At 48.4% G+C, this 16441-nt stretch overlaps 1 protein-coding gene across 4 annotated transcripts in view; it reads left to right on the forward strand.

Annotated features, from left to right (window-relative positions):
- The window catches only part of GALNT1 (polypeptide N-acetylgalactosaminyltransferase 1), a 138090-nt gene that overhangs the window by 89387 nt on the left and 32262 nt on the right, over positions 1 to 16441 (forward strand). For all 4 annotated transcript variants that reach the window (XM_054164058.1, XM_054164060.1, XM_054164059.1 and 1 more), the window contains exon 5: positions 7339 to 7505. In XM_054164058.1, coding sequence (XP_054020033.1) covers positions 7339 to 7505 — 167 coding nt within the window. The remainder of the gene's footprint in view (positions 1 to 7338; positions 7506 to 16441) is intronic.

The following is a 16441-nucleotide window of genomic DNA, read 5'->3' on the forward strand; positions in this document are numbered from 1 at the left end:
CTAAAAGCTCCTCTTAAAAGATGGATCTTAATTGTATTGACATATATGTCAGAGAGTGTTAATAGTTTATAAATGTGGGACTTGGCTGGCTAATTCATAGAATCAATAATCTAATTCATGGATTTGAGTTCAGTAAAATAAAATCTTCTGTAAAACTGCTTAAAAAGGGGCAACACCAGAGATGAGAGATTTCACATTACAATAGTACATCCTGTGGCCACCCTAATAAGGTATTCCTGGTGAATGACCCATTAGTATAACTTTTCACAGAAAACTGCTAATAGGCTTCTCTCAATTTTTTTACAAATGCTTGATCAAAAAGTAGAGGAACAATTGTTTGGATTGTATTACTGCTTAATCTGAAGGTTTGCAATCAGACACTTACTTTCTGGTCTAAGCAGCAGTGCAGCAGAAGGAATAAAAGATGAAGAATTTGGTTTTCAAGTAGCAAAACACACTGAAGAATTGACAACAATGGGGGCAAATTATTTGACTTATGGTTAAATTTATCATCTGAAATTCATAGCTGCAAAGGTTTAGTGCAAGGGCTAAACCACCTGCTCCCCCAACACAAAAGTGAGGGGAAGCGTAACACACACAACTCACAGCTGAGGAAAAAAGATCAGTCTCTAATGTAACATAAGATATCATAAGCACAATGTGTAATTACCTTAGCTAATCATCTAATCTAAATGTACAATACACGATTACCTTATCTTAGCCTATTTGCAGAAGCAGCACAGTAAAATACACGGGGGGGAGAGGGAGAAACCAGCATAAACCAGAAAACCAAAACCAACAGCTACCTGACTCCTACTCTTTCTGCCACCACCCCTGCAGAAAAGAGACCACAGCCAAGAACCAGAGCCCAGAAGCAGCAACTGGAACAGGAAGCCTCCCATATCGCAATCTGAACTTCAAGCCCCATAATCTTTGCTCTAGGTAGCACTTTCCTCTTTTTGAAGCCGGTATGAGTGCAGCTCAGTATGAATAGCAGCGGCAGGTTCAACTCGATCTGTGGCACTAGTGCTTTTGTGAAAAGCTATCTTATATTTCAAGTGATACTGTATAAATAACTGTCAGTTGACATGCTTGACAGGAGTCTATTTAATATGTGACTTAAATCAGCAAACACAGGGCTGTAGCTGATTTGCTTGAAAGATTTTAGGATGTTCACACCAATGATTAATTTGACTAGAATTGTGTCATAAATAATATTGAAGGCATAGTACCTGATACTACTACTTCAGTTCTCAGCAGTGAAACTTTCAGATGCTTCTTCAATTTTACTTGGATTTACTGATCTTTTATGGGATCTCAGTGCATTGTCACCACCTCAGAGCTGAAATGTCTCTGTGCTATGATTGCTGCTCTCACTTGGGGCTCTGGGTAACCAAGTTACCCAGCCCAGGTTTGGCTAACATTGCTGATATCACTCTTAGGGGTGGGATTAGATGCTGACACCATAATCTGGAAAGTGTATTGTTTTTATCTGTTTGGGGTGGAGACTAGGCACTATGTACTTCTCAGGCCCTCAGAGAACACTGCTGTTAAGGTGATAATCACGAATACTCGTTAACCTATTTTAATAGCATTTAGATCTGATAACATTATGTAATGGGTTGGGGCAGATCCCCTCCCCACCACAGGCAGAAATAACGACTCAGACAAATGGATTGCAAAAAGCGATAGAAAGTTTAAATAGGAAAACAATAAAAAACAACAATGAAAGTTTTACAGAGACCCACAAGCACCATGACAAAAGAGAGAGAGATCCCAGAACATACCCAAGAACATCCCATCCCCACCTGGGGGTACACCCAAACCCCCCCAGGGCTTTTTCCTCCCCCCAGCCCAGCCTTGGTCCTGGGCAGGCCCAAGGGAGGCAGCTCAGCCATTTTACCCAGGCAGCAGCAGGGGACAAAAGAGGAAGTGAAGACCCCGCATGGACATTTTATAGGGGAGCAGGGCATTATGGGAATGGAATACCTGGTTCCCTGTGACCACCCCCTGGGCGGGGCCCACCCCTTGGGACCTCCCAGGTGTGGCCTGTGCAGTGGCATCTGGGCCAGCACCCAGCCTAAACCACCACACATTACAAGGAAATGACTCAATAATTTGGGATCTTACAGAAGTATTATTGTTGAAGTTTCATTGAATTTCATGTTTTTCTGCTTCAGTGTGTTCCTTGTGTTTGACATCTGCATATATCTGTTTCAGCTGTGATTTTAATGGATTTAGTATCATCAAAACTTATGTAAGTTTCTAGATGTGATTTTTTTCTGAATTTGCAGAAGGAACAGATCTGTGCAGACAACACTTGTATGTGTATTTCTTTAAAGCAGGATAGATTTTTGGAACTGTTAAGAGTACTTAATGTACAGTGGATTGATTTTTCTAAGAGATACTGGAATTAACACCTGTGTAAAGTGTTGGCAACACGTGGGGTTACTTGGAGTATTTTTTTATGTCGTACATGTATGCATGCATTTATAAATAAATGTCCTATATATTTAGTTAGAACGAAACCTGTGGTCTTCCATGTAACATTGAAATGTGAATACAATTCTCTTTTAATTTGGTGAACTTTCATAGCATTTCCAGTACATATGCAATGTGGAGGAAAAAACCCCACCTTTTTGTGTAATCTAAACACATTAACTTACGACAAAGACTTAACTTATGAAATGTACTTAACTTACCAGTGTTATAGGTAGCATGCATGTAGTCTTGGCTTTTTCCAAACACAACTGTATCCAAAAGTCTTTACCTCTTCTACTTATTATTTGGTTTTATTCATTATATACTTTTTATTGCATTTACATCCTAGTTTAAATTTGCCGTCTCTTATCTTGTGTCTCTCTTTCCATCCCCCTTCTACAGTACTAGAATTTCCCTCTTGCCCTTTGAAGGGAACACACGCCTGAATTATGGGCTTGGATTAGTTCATCTGGACACAGTACTCTGCACAGAACAGATAGTGGAAATAAATAACCTGTTAGCATGTCTGTGTGAGCAATATGGATATCTCATTTCTAGAACTGATTATTGAATTACATTACATAGAATTACATAGAATAAACCAGGTTGGAAGAGACCTTCAAGATCGTCGCGTCCAACCCATCAACCAATCCAACACCACCTAAACAACTAACCTATGGCACCAAGCACCCCATCAAGTCTTCTCCTGAAAACCTCCAATGATGGGGACTCCACCACCCCCCCCAGGCAGCCCATTCCAATGGGCAATCACTCTTTCTGTATAGAACTTTTTCCTAATATCCAGCCTGAACCTCCCCTGGCGCAGCCTGAGACTGTGTCCTCTTGTCCTGGTACTGGCTGCCTGGGAGAGGAGACCAACCTCTTCCCGTCTACAACCTCCCTTCAGGTAGTTGTAGAGAGTAATAAGGTCACCCCTGAGTCTCCTCTTCTCCAGGCTAAGCAACCCCAGCTCCCTCAATCTCTCCTCATAGGGCTTGTGCTCCAAGCCCCTCACCAACTTTGTTGCCCTTCTCTGGACTCGTTCCAGCAAGTCAACCTCCTTCCTAAACTGAGGGGCCCAGAACTGGACACAGGACTCAAGGTGTGGCCTAACCAGTGCAGTGTACAGGGGCAGAATGACCTCCCTGCTCCTGCTGGCCACACTGTTCCTGATCCAGGCCAGGATGCCATTGGCCCTCTTGGCTGCCTGGGCACACTGCAGGCTCATGTTCAGTCTACCGTCGACCAGCACCCCCGGGTCCCTCTCTGCCTGGCTGTTCTCCAGCCACTCTGACCCCAGCCTGTAACTCTGCATGGGGTTGTTGTGGCCAATGTGCAGAACCTGGCACTTGGATGTGTTCAATCTCAAGCCCTTGGACTCTGCCCATCTGTCCAGCCTGTCGAGGTCCCTCTGCAGAGCCTCTCTACCCTCCAGCAGATCAACTCCTGCCCCCAGCTTGGTGTCGTCATCAAATTCACTGATGATGGACTCAATGCCCTCATCCAGATCATCAATAAAGATGTTGAAGAGCATGGGGCCCAGTACTGATCCCTGGGGCACACCACTGGTGACTGGCCGCCAGCTGGCTGTGGCACCATTCACCACCACTCTCTGGGCTCGGCCCTCCAGCCAGTTCCTAACCCATCGCAGTGTGCTCCCATCCAAGCCATGGGCTGACAGCTTGGCCAGGAGTTTGCTATGGGGGACGGTGTCAAAGGCCTTGCTGAGGTCCAGGTAGACTACATCCACAGGCCTCCCCACATCCATCAGGTGGGTCACCTGATCATAGAAGGAGATCAGGTTGGTCAGGCAGGACCTGCCCTTCCTAAACCCATGCTGGCTGGGCCTGATCCCTTGGCCATCCTCTAAGTGCTGTGTGATTGCACTCAGGATGACCTGCTCCATAATCCTGCCTGGCACTGAGGTCAGGCTGACAGGCCTGTAATTCCCTGGCTCAGCCAACCGCCCCTTCTTGTGGATGGGTACCACACTGGCCAGCTTCCAGTCCTCTGCGATGTCTCCAGTGAGCCAGGACTGGTGAAAAATGATGGAGAGTGGCTTGGCCAGCTCATCTGCCAGCTCTCTCAGCACCCTAGGATGGATCCCGTCTGGTCCCATGGACTTGTAGGGGTCCAAGCTGCTGAGGAGAGCTCCGATCACTTGCTCATGGAACATAGGGAAACTATGCAGCTCCCTGTCTCCTTCTGCCAGCTCTGCAGGCCAGCTGTCTGGTAGATGTTCTGTCCTGCTAGTAAAAATTGAGGTAAAGAAGGTGTTAAGTACCTCTGCCTTATCCTCATCCTGTGATACATTTCCCTCCATGTCAACCAAGGAGTAGAGGTTGTCCCTGCCATTTCTCTTGCTATTAATATATTTATAGAAGGACTTTTTGTTGTCCTTCACATCAGAGGCCAATTTGAGTTCCAAATGTGCTTTTGCCTCCCTAATTTTCTTCCTACATGCCCTGGCAACCTCTTTAAACATTTCATGGGTTGCCTCACCTTTCTTCCAAAGATGATACACCCTCTTTTTTTCCCTTAGTTCTGTTAAAAGTTCATTACACAACCAGGCTGGCCGTTGTGGTGGTTTGAAAGGAAAGGCTCTGCTTTCCCTCCCCCACTGAGAAAGAGACCACGGCTAAACCCAGTCGGAGAAATGAGATTATATTTTACAAGGAAACAGATTCTATGTAACACAACAAATACAGGTATTTTACAATATATACAGGAATATACAGCAAATGAACTCAACCAGAAACCAGACCCCCCACAGAGGGGGCTTCCCCCTGTGCCCCCCTTCACCCCCTACCTCCCTTCTCCCCCAAAGAGGTAGAAGAAGAGATGTGGACGGTTAACAGGGCAGGAAAGGAAGAAAGGCCTTGCACAGGAGTTAGTATCTTATCTTAGTTGGCCAGAATCCCAGAAGCAGATCCAGCCGAGAGGGACAGTGAAGGAAGGAAGACTGAGAGAAAGTTCCCAACTCCCCTGGGTCCAATCTCTCCTCCCACAATCCTACCAATGAAATTAGTTTAGAAAACCAAAATATTTTACAAACATTTAGCCAGTGTGCCCCTTCCTTAAAGGCACAGCGTCAAACGGCCACAGCCATCTGCCCCGGCGGCTCCTCTTCCGGCACATTGGCACAGCCTGCTCCTGCGCCTTCATCAGTTCTTTCTTCAGGCAGGTCCAGCCCTCCTGGACCCCTTTATTTTTAAGGGCTTTGTCCCAAGGAACCCTCTGAATTATTTCCTTGAGCAACCTGAAGTCTGCCCTCCAGAAGTCCAGAGTGGAGGTCTTCTTGCTGCCCCTCTTAGTTTGACGGAATACTGAAAATTCAATTCTCTCGTGGTCGCTGGCCCCTAAACAGCCTCCGACCACCACATCACCCACCAGCCCTTCCCTGTTGGTGAAGAGGAGGTCAAGCATAGCCTTGGCCCTGGTAGGCTCATGCAGCACCTGGGATAAGAAGCTGTCCTCCATGCACTCTATGAACCTCCTAGACTGTCTCCGCTCTGCTGTGTTGAGATCCCAGCAGATGTCAGGCAGGTTGAAGTCGCTCATGAGGACAAGGTCAGGAGATCTTGAGACAGCCTTAAGCTGTCTATAGAATGCTTCGTCAACATCATCCTCCTGGTTGGGTGGTCTATAACATACTCCAACCAGGATGTCTGCCCTACCGGTCTTCCCTCTAATTCTTGCCCACAAGCATTCAACCTGATCGTCCCTAATCTCTAGCTCAATGGCATCTAGTGCCTCCCTGATGTACAGGGCCACCCCTCCACCCCTTCTTCCTTGCCTGTCTCTCCTGAAGAGCCTGTGGCCATCAATTGCAGCACTCCAGTCATGTGAGCTATCCCACCACATCTCTGTGATGGCAACTACGTCATAACTTTCCTGCTGCAACAAGGCTTCCAGCTCCTCTTGTTTGTTACCCATGCTTCGTGCATTAGTGTACATGCACCTCAGCTGGGCTGCTGGTTTGGCCTCTGACCCTAGCTTACTGCCCCCAGACTCTTGCCTGAGGGGACTAGTTTCAGCCCCTTCCCCCTTCGAAACTGGTTTAAAGCCCTGTCAATGAGACCTGCCAATTCCCTTCCCAGAATCTTTTTACCTTTGGGGGACAGGCCATTCTCATATACTGTGACCTTTCCCCTTCTCTGGGACAGATGTACTCCATCTGTTGCCAGGTGGCCTGGTACAGTGGAAAGTTCTCCAAGATCAAAAAATCCAAAATTCTTTTGGCTGCACCAGCCTCTAAACCACTTGTTAACTATAGCTGCTGACCTGCTCCTTATGGTATTCCCTCCTGCAACTAAGGGTATTGAGGAAAAAATTATTTGAGCACCTGACCCCTCAACCAGATCTCCCAGGGCCCTGAAATCATTTTTGATAGCCCTGGGAGTTCCAATTACAACATCATCATTCCCTATCTGCATAAGTAGCAAAGGATAATAGTCAGAAGACTGTACCAGCCTGGGCAGCCTTCTGGTAACATCATTAACTTGGGCTCCAAGGAGACAACAGAGTTCCCTATGAGATGGGTCTGGCTGACAAATGGGGCCCTCCATTCCCCTCAGAAGTGAATCGCCAATAACAATTACCCTCCTCTTTTTTGGAGGGAGCAGGTCCTGATGTTCTCTGATGTTCTCCTTTCTTAGTGGTAGGATGGGATACGTAGATGTATACATAAAAGTTGGGTAAAAATAGAAATGTGTGCACCATCTGTTCCTTTGTCACACTTTGCATAAAATTGCTGTGTTGTGTATGTTATTATTCATAGTCAGAAATAAACCCCAAAACTGCAGTTCTAACTGATTACTTGACCTTTTCAAACATATGGCTTGATTTTGTTTACAGGTGTAAAACAAAAGTGTATGCAGATGCCCTTCCCACAACAAGCGTTGTCATTGTTTTTCACAATGAGGCGTGGAGCACACTCCTACGGACAGTTCACAGTGTGATAAACAGGTCACCACGGCACATGCTGGAAGAGATCGTCCTCGTCGATGATGCCAGTGAAAGAGGTAATAATGTTGATGCCCTAGCTTGCTGCTCTCTCTACTTCAGAGATTGAGACTGAAGGTCTGTGTGTTTAGCTGTCCTCAGCAAAACAGTTGTTGGGGCAGGCGAAGACAGAATGAGCAGTGCCCGTTGTGAGGTACAGGTGGGTCATTCCCCGCTGAAAACTAGTGTAAATGTATGTCTGCTTTTCTGTTGGCAGTGCAGAGCTTGTGTTTGACAGTGGCTTTATCCTATTACTGATTTTATGCCTTGTGTTTACAATTTTAACACAAAGTCTAAAGCCTGAGCCTATTCCTCAGACATCATAATTTGCTGTCATCTCTAACCACATGGAAGACAAGAAGGTTATCAGGAGTAGCCAACATGGATTTATGAAGGGAAGATCCTGCCTGACTAACCTGATAGCCTTCTATGAAATTATGACCAAATGGGTAGATGAGGGAAGAGCAGTGGATGTCTTACATCTTGGCTTCAGTAAGACTTTTGATACTGTCTTCAGAGAAAAGCTCAGGAAATGTGGCACAGACAGCTGGTCTGGGAGGTGGATTGAAAACTGGCTCCACAACAAGTTTCAGAGGGTCATCATCAGTGGCATAGAGTCAACTTGGAGGCCTGTGCCCAGTGGTGTTCCCCGGGGATCAGTACTGGGCCCAGTTTTGTTCAATATCGCAGAATCAACCAGGTTGGAAAAGACCTCAGAGATGATCCAGTCAACGTATTGCCTAACACCTGACAACTAAACCATGGCTCCAAGTGCCACATCCAGCCCTTTTTTTGAACACCTCCAGGGATGGTGACTCCACCACCTCCCTGCGCAGCACATTCTAGTGGCCAATTACTCTTTATGGGAAGAACTTTCTCCTCACCTCAAGCCTAAACTTCCCCTGCTGCAGTTTGAGACTGTGTCCTCTCGTTCTGGTGCTGGTTGCCTGGGAGAAGAGACCAACCCTCTCCTGGCTACAACCTCCCTTCAGGTAGTTGCAGAGAGCAAGAAGGTCTCCCCTGTGCCTCCTCTTCTGCAGGCTAAGCAACCCCAGCTCCCTCAGCCTCTCCACACAGGGCTGTGCTCCAGACCCCTTCCCAGCCTCGTTGCCCTTCTCCAGACATCTTCAGGTATCTCAATGTCTTTCTTAAATTGAGAAGCCCAGAACTGGACACAGTATCTTTATTAACAATCTGGGTGAGGGGATTGAGAGTACCCTCAGCAAGTTCCTGATGATACAAAACTGGGGTGGGTGGGGGTTGGCTGACACCCCTCAGACTGTGCTGCCATCCAACGAGACCTGGACAGGCTGAGAGCTGGGTGCAGGCAAAACTCATGAAGCTCAGTAAGGACATGTGCAAGGTCCTACATCTGGGGAGTAATAACCACAGACACCAGTACAGGTTAGAGGCTGCCCTGCTGGAAAGCAGCTCCACAGAGGAAGACCTTGGACAGCAAGTTCTGCATGGAACAACAGTGTGCCCTTGTGTCCAAGACAGCTAATGGTGTCCTGGGGTGCATCAAGAAAAGTGTGGCCAGCAGGTCTAGGTAGGTTCTTCGCCCCCTCTACTCTGCCCTGGTAACACCACACCTGCAATAGTGTGTCCAGTTTTGGGCTCCCCAGTTAAAGAGTCACAGGGATCTATTCAAGAGAGTCCAATGGAGGGCTACCAGGGTGATGGGGAGTTGAGCATCTCCCCTATGAAGAGAGACTGAGAGCCCTGGGCCTGTTTAGTCTGGAGAAGAGAAGACTGAGAGGGAGAGCAAAACCACAGGACCACCAGTGGGCAACAGAGCTATTGGGGACTGGCACCAGGACTGGTGTGCTCGAGCTGAGAGGTGCTCTATTTTGGTTTCTTTTTGGGGCTTTTCGGGGCAGGAGGACCTCGGCAGGCAGCGAGGACCGGCAGGGTCCTCTTCTGGATGGGTGATGAGCTTCTAAAAGAACTAAGGGAAGAAAAGAGGGTGTATCATCTTTGGAAGAAAGGTGAGGCAACCCATGAAAAGTTTAAGGATGTTGCTAGGTCTTGTAGGAAGAAAATTAGGGAGGCAAAAGCACATTTGGAGCTTAGACTGGCCTCTGCTGTGAGGAACAACAAAAAGTCCTTCTATAAATACAATAGCAAGAGGAAGGGCAGGGACAACCTCCACTCCTTGGTGGACACGGAGGGGAATGTTGTAACAAAGGATGAGGAGAAGGCAGAGTTACTTAATAACTTCTTTGCCTCAATTTTTTCTAGCAGGACAGAATGTCTTCCAGACAGCCAGCCTGCAGAGCTGGCAGAAGGAGTTAGGGAGCAGCATAGTCTTCCTCTGTTCCAGAATGGGGTAGTTGGTGATCTGCTTAGCCACTTGGATCCCCACAAGTCCATGGGACCAGATGGGATCCATCCCAGGGTGCTGAGAGAGCTGGCAGATGTGCTGGCCAAGCCGCTCTCCATCATTTTTCAGCAGTCCTGGCTCACTGGAGACATCCCAGACGACTGGAAGCTGGCCAACGTGGTGACCATCCACAAGAAGGGCCGGTTGGATGAGCCAGGGAATTATAGACCTGTCAGCCTGACAGGCAAGATTATGGAACAGGTCATCTTGAGTGCAGTCGCACAGAACTTGGAGGATGGCCAAGGGATCAGGCCCAGCCAGCATGGGTTTAGGAAGGGCAGGTCCTGCCTGACCAACCTGATCTCCTTCTATGATCAGGTGACTGCCTGGTGGATGCAGGGCAGGCTGTGGATGTAGTCTACCTGGACCTCAGCAAGGCCTTTGACACCGTCCCCCATAGCAAACTCCTGGCCAAGCTGTCAGCCCATGGCTTGGATGGGAGCACACTGCGATGGGTTAGGAACTGGCTGGAGGGCCGAGCCCAGAGAGTGGTGGTGAATGGTGCCACAGCCAGCTGGCCGCCAGTCACCAGTGGTGTGCCCCAGGGATCAGTGCTGGGCCCCATGCTCTTTAACATCTTTATTGATGATCTGGATGAGGGCATCGAGTCCATCATCAGTAAATTTGCTGATGATACCAAGCTGGGGGCAGGAGTTGATCTGCTGGAGGGTAGAGAGGCTCTGCAGAGGGACCTCGACAGGCTGGGCAGATGGGCAGAGTCCAACGGCATGAGATTGAACACATCCAAGTGCCAGGTTCTGCACATTGGCCACAGCAACCCCATGCAGAGCTACAGGCTGGGGTCAGAGTGGCTGGAGAGCAGTCAGGCTGAGAGAGACCTGGGGGTGCTGGTTGATGGTAGACTGAACATGAGCCTGCAGTGCGCCCAGGCAGCCAGGAGCGCCAGTGGCATCCTGGCCTGCATCAGGAAGAGTGTGGCCAGCAGGAGCAGGGAGGTCATTCTGCCCCTGTACACTGCACTGGTTAGGCCACACCTTGAGTCCTGTGTCCAGTTCTGGGCCCCTCAGTTTAGGAAGGAGGTTGACTTGCTGGAACGAGTCCAGAGAAGGGCAACAAAGTTGGTGAGGGGCTTGGAGCACAAGCCCTATGAGGAGAGATTGAGGGAGCTGGGGTTGCTTAGTCTGGAGAGAAGGAGACTCAGGGGTGACCTTATTGCTCTCTACAACTACCTGAAGGGAGGTTGTAGTGAGGCAGAGGTTGGTCTCTTCTCCCAGGCAATCAGTACCCGAACAAGAGGACACAGTTTCAGGCTGCATCAGGGGAGGTTTAGGCTGGAGGTTAGGAGGAAGTTTTACACAGAGAGAGTGATTGCCCACTGGAATGGGCTGCCTGAGGAGGTGGTGGGGTCGCCGTCGCTGGGGGTGTTCAGGGCGAGGCTTGACAGGATGCTTGGTTGTATGGTTTAGTTGATTAGGTGGTGTCGGATGATAGGTTGGACATGATGATCTCGAAGGTCTCTTCCAACCTGGTTAATTCTATTCTATTCTATTCTATTCTATTCTCACGTGCCTGCTTGGGAGGGTGATGTCAGCCACAGGAAATTCACACGAGGCAGGGCTGAGCTGCTCCATCACCGTCGGCAGGAGAGCCTTCTGGCTGGACTGCAGTGAGTGGCATGTGCCGGGTCAGCCAACAGAGAGCAGAAGCCTCTGTAGTAGCTTGGGCAAAATATAGTAGTCAGGTGGAATACATATATTTAACCACAAACAACAAAATCCCCAAAATTTAATTTCACCTACCTGAAGGTAGGAGGAGTGGTCCTGGATATTAGGGAATCTCTTGATGCCACAGAACTTGAGGTAGAGGATGAATGGATTGAGTGCCTGTGGGTTAAAATCAGATGGAGGGCTTAACAAAACTGACATCCTGGTTGGAGTCTGTTATAGACCACCCAACCAGGATGAAGAGGTTGATTAATTATTCTATAAGCAGCTGGAAGCTGTCTCAAGGTCATCAGACCTTGTTCTTGTGGGTGACTTCAACCTGCCTGATACCTGCTGGGAGGCAGTCCAGAAGGTTCTTAGAATGTATGGAGGACAGCTTCCTGATGCAGCTGTTAAGTGAGCTGTTAAGTGAGCCCTGCTTGACCTGCTGTTTTCAAGCAGAGAAGGGCTGGTGGGAGATGTGATGGTAGGAGGCTGCCTAGGGTGCAGTGATCATGAGATAGTGGAGTTTTCAAAATGCAGGGAAATAAGGAGGATCAATAACAGAACCCTCACTTTAGACCTCCAGAGGGCAGACTGCAGCTTATCTAAGCAACTTATTTGGAAAGTACCCTGGGTAGCAGCCCTCAAGAACCGAGGGGTCTAGTATGGTTGGACCTACTTCAAATAGGAGCTCTTGAAGGTACAGGAATAGGCTGTGCCCACGTGCCAAGAGATGAGCCAAGGGGAAGGCTCTGGGCCTGGATGGGCAAGCAGCTGTTGAAGGTATTAAGGGGGAAAAATAGAGGCTGTATCACCTTTGGAAAGGGGGGAGGCAGCTCATGATGTGTTTAAGGATGTTGATAGATCATGCAGGAGAAACATTAGAGAGGCAAAAGCCCAGTTAGAACTCAAGCTGAACACTGCTGTGAAAGACAATAAAAACATTTTTATAGCTATATCAATGCTACAAAGAAGGGCAAGAAGAACCTCCACTCCTTATTGGACCTGGAGGGGAACACTGTAACTAAAAATGAGGAAAAGGCTGAGGTTCTAAATACCTTCTTTGCTTCCATTTTCAACAGTAAGGCAGGAGGAGTTCAGGATAACTGGCCTCCTGAACTGGTAGATGTGGTCAGGGAGCAGTGTAGTACCCCTGAAATCCATGAGGAAGTAGGCAGGGACTTGCTGAGCCATTTGGATCCTCACAAGTTCATAGGACCAGATGGGATCCATCCTGCGCTGGGAGAGCTGGCAGATGAGATGCCAAGATACTCCATCATTTTCCACCAGTCCTGGCTCACCAGAGAGGTCCCAGATGACTGGAAGCTGCCAGTGTGATCCCTATCCACAAGAAGGGTCGGAAGGAGGAGCCTGCAAACTCCAGGGCAGTCAGCCTGACCTCAATGCCAGGGAAAATTATGGAGCAGATCATCTTGGGGGCAATCACAGCACACCTGAAGGATGGCCAAGGGCTCAGGCCCAGCCAGCATGGATTTAGGAAGGGCAGATCCTGCCTCTCCAAACTGATCTCCTCCTGTGCACAGGTGACTGCCTGGTGGATGTGGGGCAGGCTGTGGATGTAGTCTGCCTGGACTTCAGTAAGGCCTTTGACACTGTCCCCCACAGCAAACTCCTGGCCAAGCTGTCAGCCCCTGGCTTGGACAGCAGCACTCTGAGCTGGGTTAGGAACTGGCTGGAGGGCTGAGCACAGAGTGGTGGTGAATGGTGCCACAGCCAGCTGGCAGCCAGGCACCAGTGGTGTCCCCCAGGGATCAGTGCTGGGCCCCATCCTGTTCAATATCTTCATTGATGATCTGGATGAGGGCATTGAGTCCATCATCAGTAAATTTGCAGGTGAAACCAAGTTGGGAGCAGGTGTTGATCTGTTAGAGGGTAGGAGAGCTCTGCAGAGGGACCTTGCCAGGCTGGACAGATGGGCAGGTTCCAAAAGGATGGCATTCAACAAGTCCAAGTGCCAGCTGCTGCACTTTGGCCACACCAAACCCATGCAGTGCTACAGGCTGGGGTCAGAGTGACTGGAGAGCAGCTGTGGTGGTTTGAAAGGAAATGCTCTGCTTTCCCTCCCCCACTGAGAAAGAGACCACGGCTAAACCCAGTCAGAGAAGTGAGAGTATATTTTACAAGGAAACAGATTCTATGTAACACAACAAATACAGGTATTTTACAATATATACAGGAATATACAGCAAACGAACTCAACCAGAAACCAGACCCCCCACAGAGGGGGCTTCCCCCTGTGCCCCCTTCACCCCCCTACCTCCCTTCTCCCCCAAAAGAGGTAGAAAAGAGATGTGGACGGTTAACAGGGCAGGAAAGGAAGAAAGGCCTGGCACAGCAGTTAATATCTTATCTTAGTTGGCCAGAATCCCAGAAGCAGATCCAGCCGAAAGGGACAGCGAAGAAAGGAAGACTGAGAGAAAGTTCCCAGCTCCCCTGGGTCCAATCTCACCTCCCACCTATACTTGGCCAATGAAATTTGTTTAGAATACCAAAATATTTTATAAACATTTAGCCAGTGTGCCCCTTTCTTAAAGGCACAGCGTCAAACGGCCACAGTCCACCCCTTCTAAACAATTTCATTGGTCGTTCGCACTGTCCATCCAATCGGAAACAATATTTACAGTTTGTGAGTAAAGTTCATAGTCCGTTCCAGCTATACTCAGATGTAGATGATTCAGAAGTCCAAAAAAGTCAGGAAATAAGAAAATGGAAACAGCTTGTCTCTCTGCAGACGAAGTGAAGAAAAGGCAAACAGGAACACAGGGACTCTCAGTTGACTCAGGGCTCTCAGGGTTCTCAGGGTTCGTGCACTGTAGATTCCTCAGGGATTCTTCCCTTGGGCGCGTTGTAGCTGTACAACAGTCTGAAATTAAACTCTTTCAGCTAAAGTTAAATTTCTTTGTGGAATACACTGAATTTGACCATTCGCCTGCATTACCCAATAAGTGTGACCCAGACCTTCTGCTGAAACCACCCCTTGGACAGGTTTAGCCTCTCCTGAGGGTGAAAATACCCAAACAGTTTTACCTAACATTCTTTTCTCTAACAACAGGAACTCTATCACCTTCTACTCTCCGTAGCAGATCTGAATGTGCCAGTCCAGCTCGGTTCACTGAATCTCTACTATTCACCAGCCAGGTTGCTTGTGCTAAATGTTTCTCCCAGTTTTTCAAAGATCCACCTCCCATGGCTTTGAGAGTGGTCTTCAACAAACCATTGTAGCGTTCAATCTTCCCTGCAGCTGGTGCATAGTAAGGAATGTGGAATATCCACTCAATACCGTGCTCTTTTGCCCAGCTCTTTACAGGGTTGTTCTTGAAATTAGTTCCATTGTCTGACTCAATCCTCTCTGGAGTTCCGTGTCTCCACAGGATCTGTCTCTCCAGACTGAGAATGGTGTTGTGTGCAGTTGCATGTGGAACTGCATAAGTTTCCAGCCATCCAGTGTTCGCCTCTACCATAGTAAGCACGTATTGCTTACCAGAACGAGAACGTGGTAGAGTGATGTAGTCAATCTGCCAAGCTTCACCATATCTGTATGTAATGGGTTGGGGGCAGATCCCCTCCCCACCACAGGCAGAAATAACGACTCAGACAAACGGATTGCAAAAGTGATGAAAGTTTAAATAGAAAGCAGTGAACGTTACAGAAAACCCAAAGCACAGTGACAAAGAAAGATCCCATCCCCACCTGAGGGTGCATCCAAAACCCCCAGGGCTCCTTCTTCCCCCTCCCTCTGCTGGGCTAGTCTCAGCTGGCCAGGCCTGAGACTGCCCATCCCCCTGTGGCCTTGGGCCCAATCAGGCCCATGGCCGGGAGATCTCTCCCCCAGTTACCAAGTCTCGGAGAGGGAAGGAAAGAGGAAGTGCCAGACTCCGCACTGGATCTTATAGTGGTGCAAAGAATTATGGTAGGAAATACACAATTTCCTGTGTCCATCCCTCTGGGCTGGACTTCTGGACACAGGAAGTGAATGCACCAGGGGGGCACCCAGCTCAAACTACAACACTGTACTTGGACCATCTGTCACCATACCACAAGGGCTTAATTCGCTTTGCCTGCTTAATAGCAGCACAAATGTCACAGTCATGGATGACTTGGGTGATGGCATCCATGGAAATGTCTATGGATCTGTCACGAGCCCATTGGTATGTTGCATCTCTGCCTTGATGTCCTGATGAATCATGAGCCCACCGAGCTAAGAATATCTCACCTCGGTGTTTCCAGTCAAGATCAAGTTCAGAGTCCTTGTCTACTTGAGAAACTCTTGCAGCTAAATCTGCCTGAGGGTTGTGCTGCTGTTCCTCAGTAGCTTTGCTCTTAGGAATGTGAGCATCGATGTGTCTCACCTTCACTGGAATTCTCTCGATTCAATCAGCAATGTCTTGCCACAGTTCAGCTGCCCAGATGGGTTTTCCTTTCCTCTGCCAGCCATTTCTCTTCCAGTTCTTTAGCCAACCCCATAGAGCATTGGCTACCATCCATGAGTCAGTGTAGAGATAAAGCTTTGGCCATCTCTCACGTTCAGCTACGTCGAGAGCTAGCTGGACAGCTTTTACCTCTGCAAACTGACTGGATTCTCCTTCTCCATCCTTAGCCTCTGCAACTCGGCGTGTTGGACTCCACACAGCAGACTTCCACCTTCGCTTGTTCCCGACGAGACGACAGGAACGTCTGTGAACAAAGCATATTTCTTTTCATCATCAGAAAGGTCATTGTAAGGAGGAGCTTCCTCAGCACGAGTTACTCTCTCCTCTGGAGGTTTAGCGCAGTTGGTACCTTCAGGCCAACTTGAGATCACCTCCACCAGACCAGGTCTTTCAAGATTTCCCATTCGAGCTCTCTGTGTTATCAGAGCCATCCACTTAGACCAGGTGGAATCTGT

Source organism: Dryobates pubescens, chromosome 9, assembly GCF_014839835.1.
Source record: "Dryobates pubescens isolate bDryPub1 chromosome 9, bDryPub1.pri, whole genome shotgun sequence".
NCBI classification, from domain to species: Eukaryota; Metazoa; Chordata; class Aves; order Piciformes; family Picidae; genus Dryobates; species Dryobates pubescens.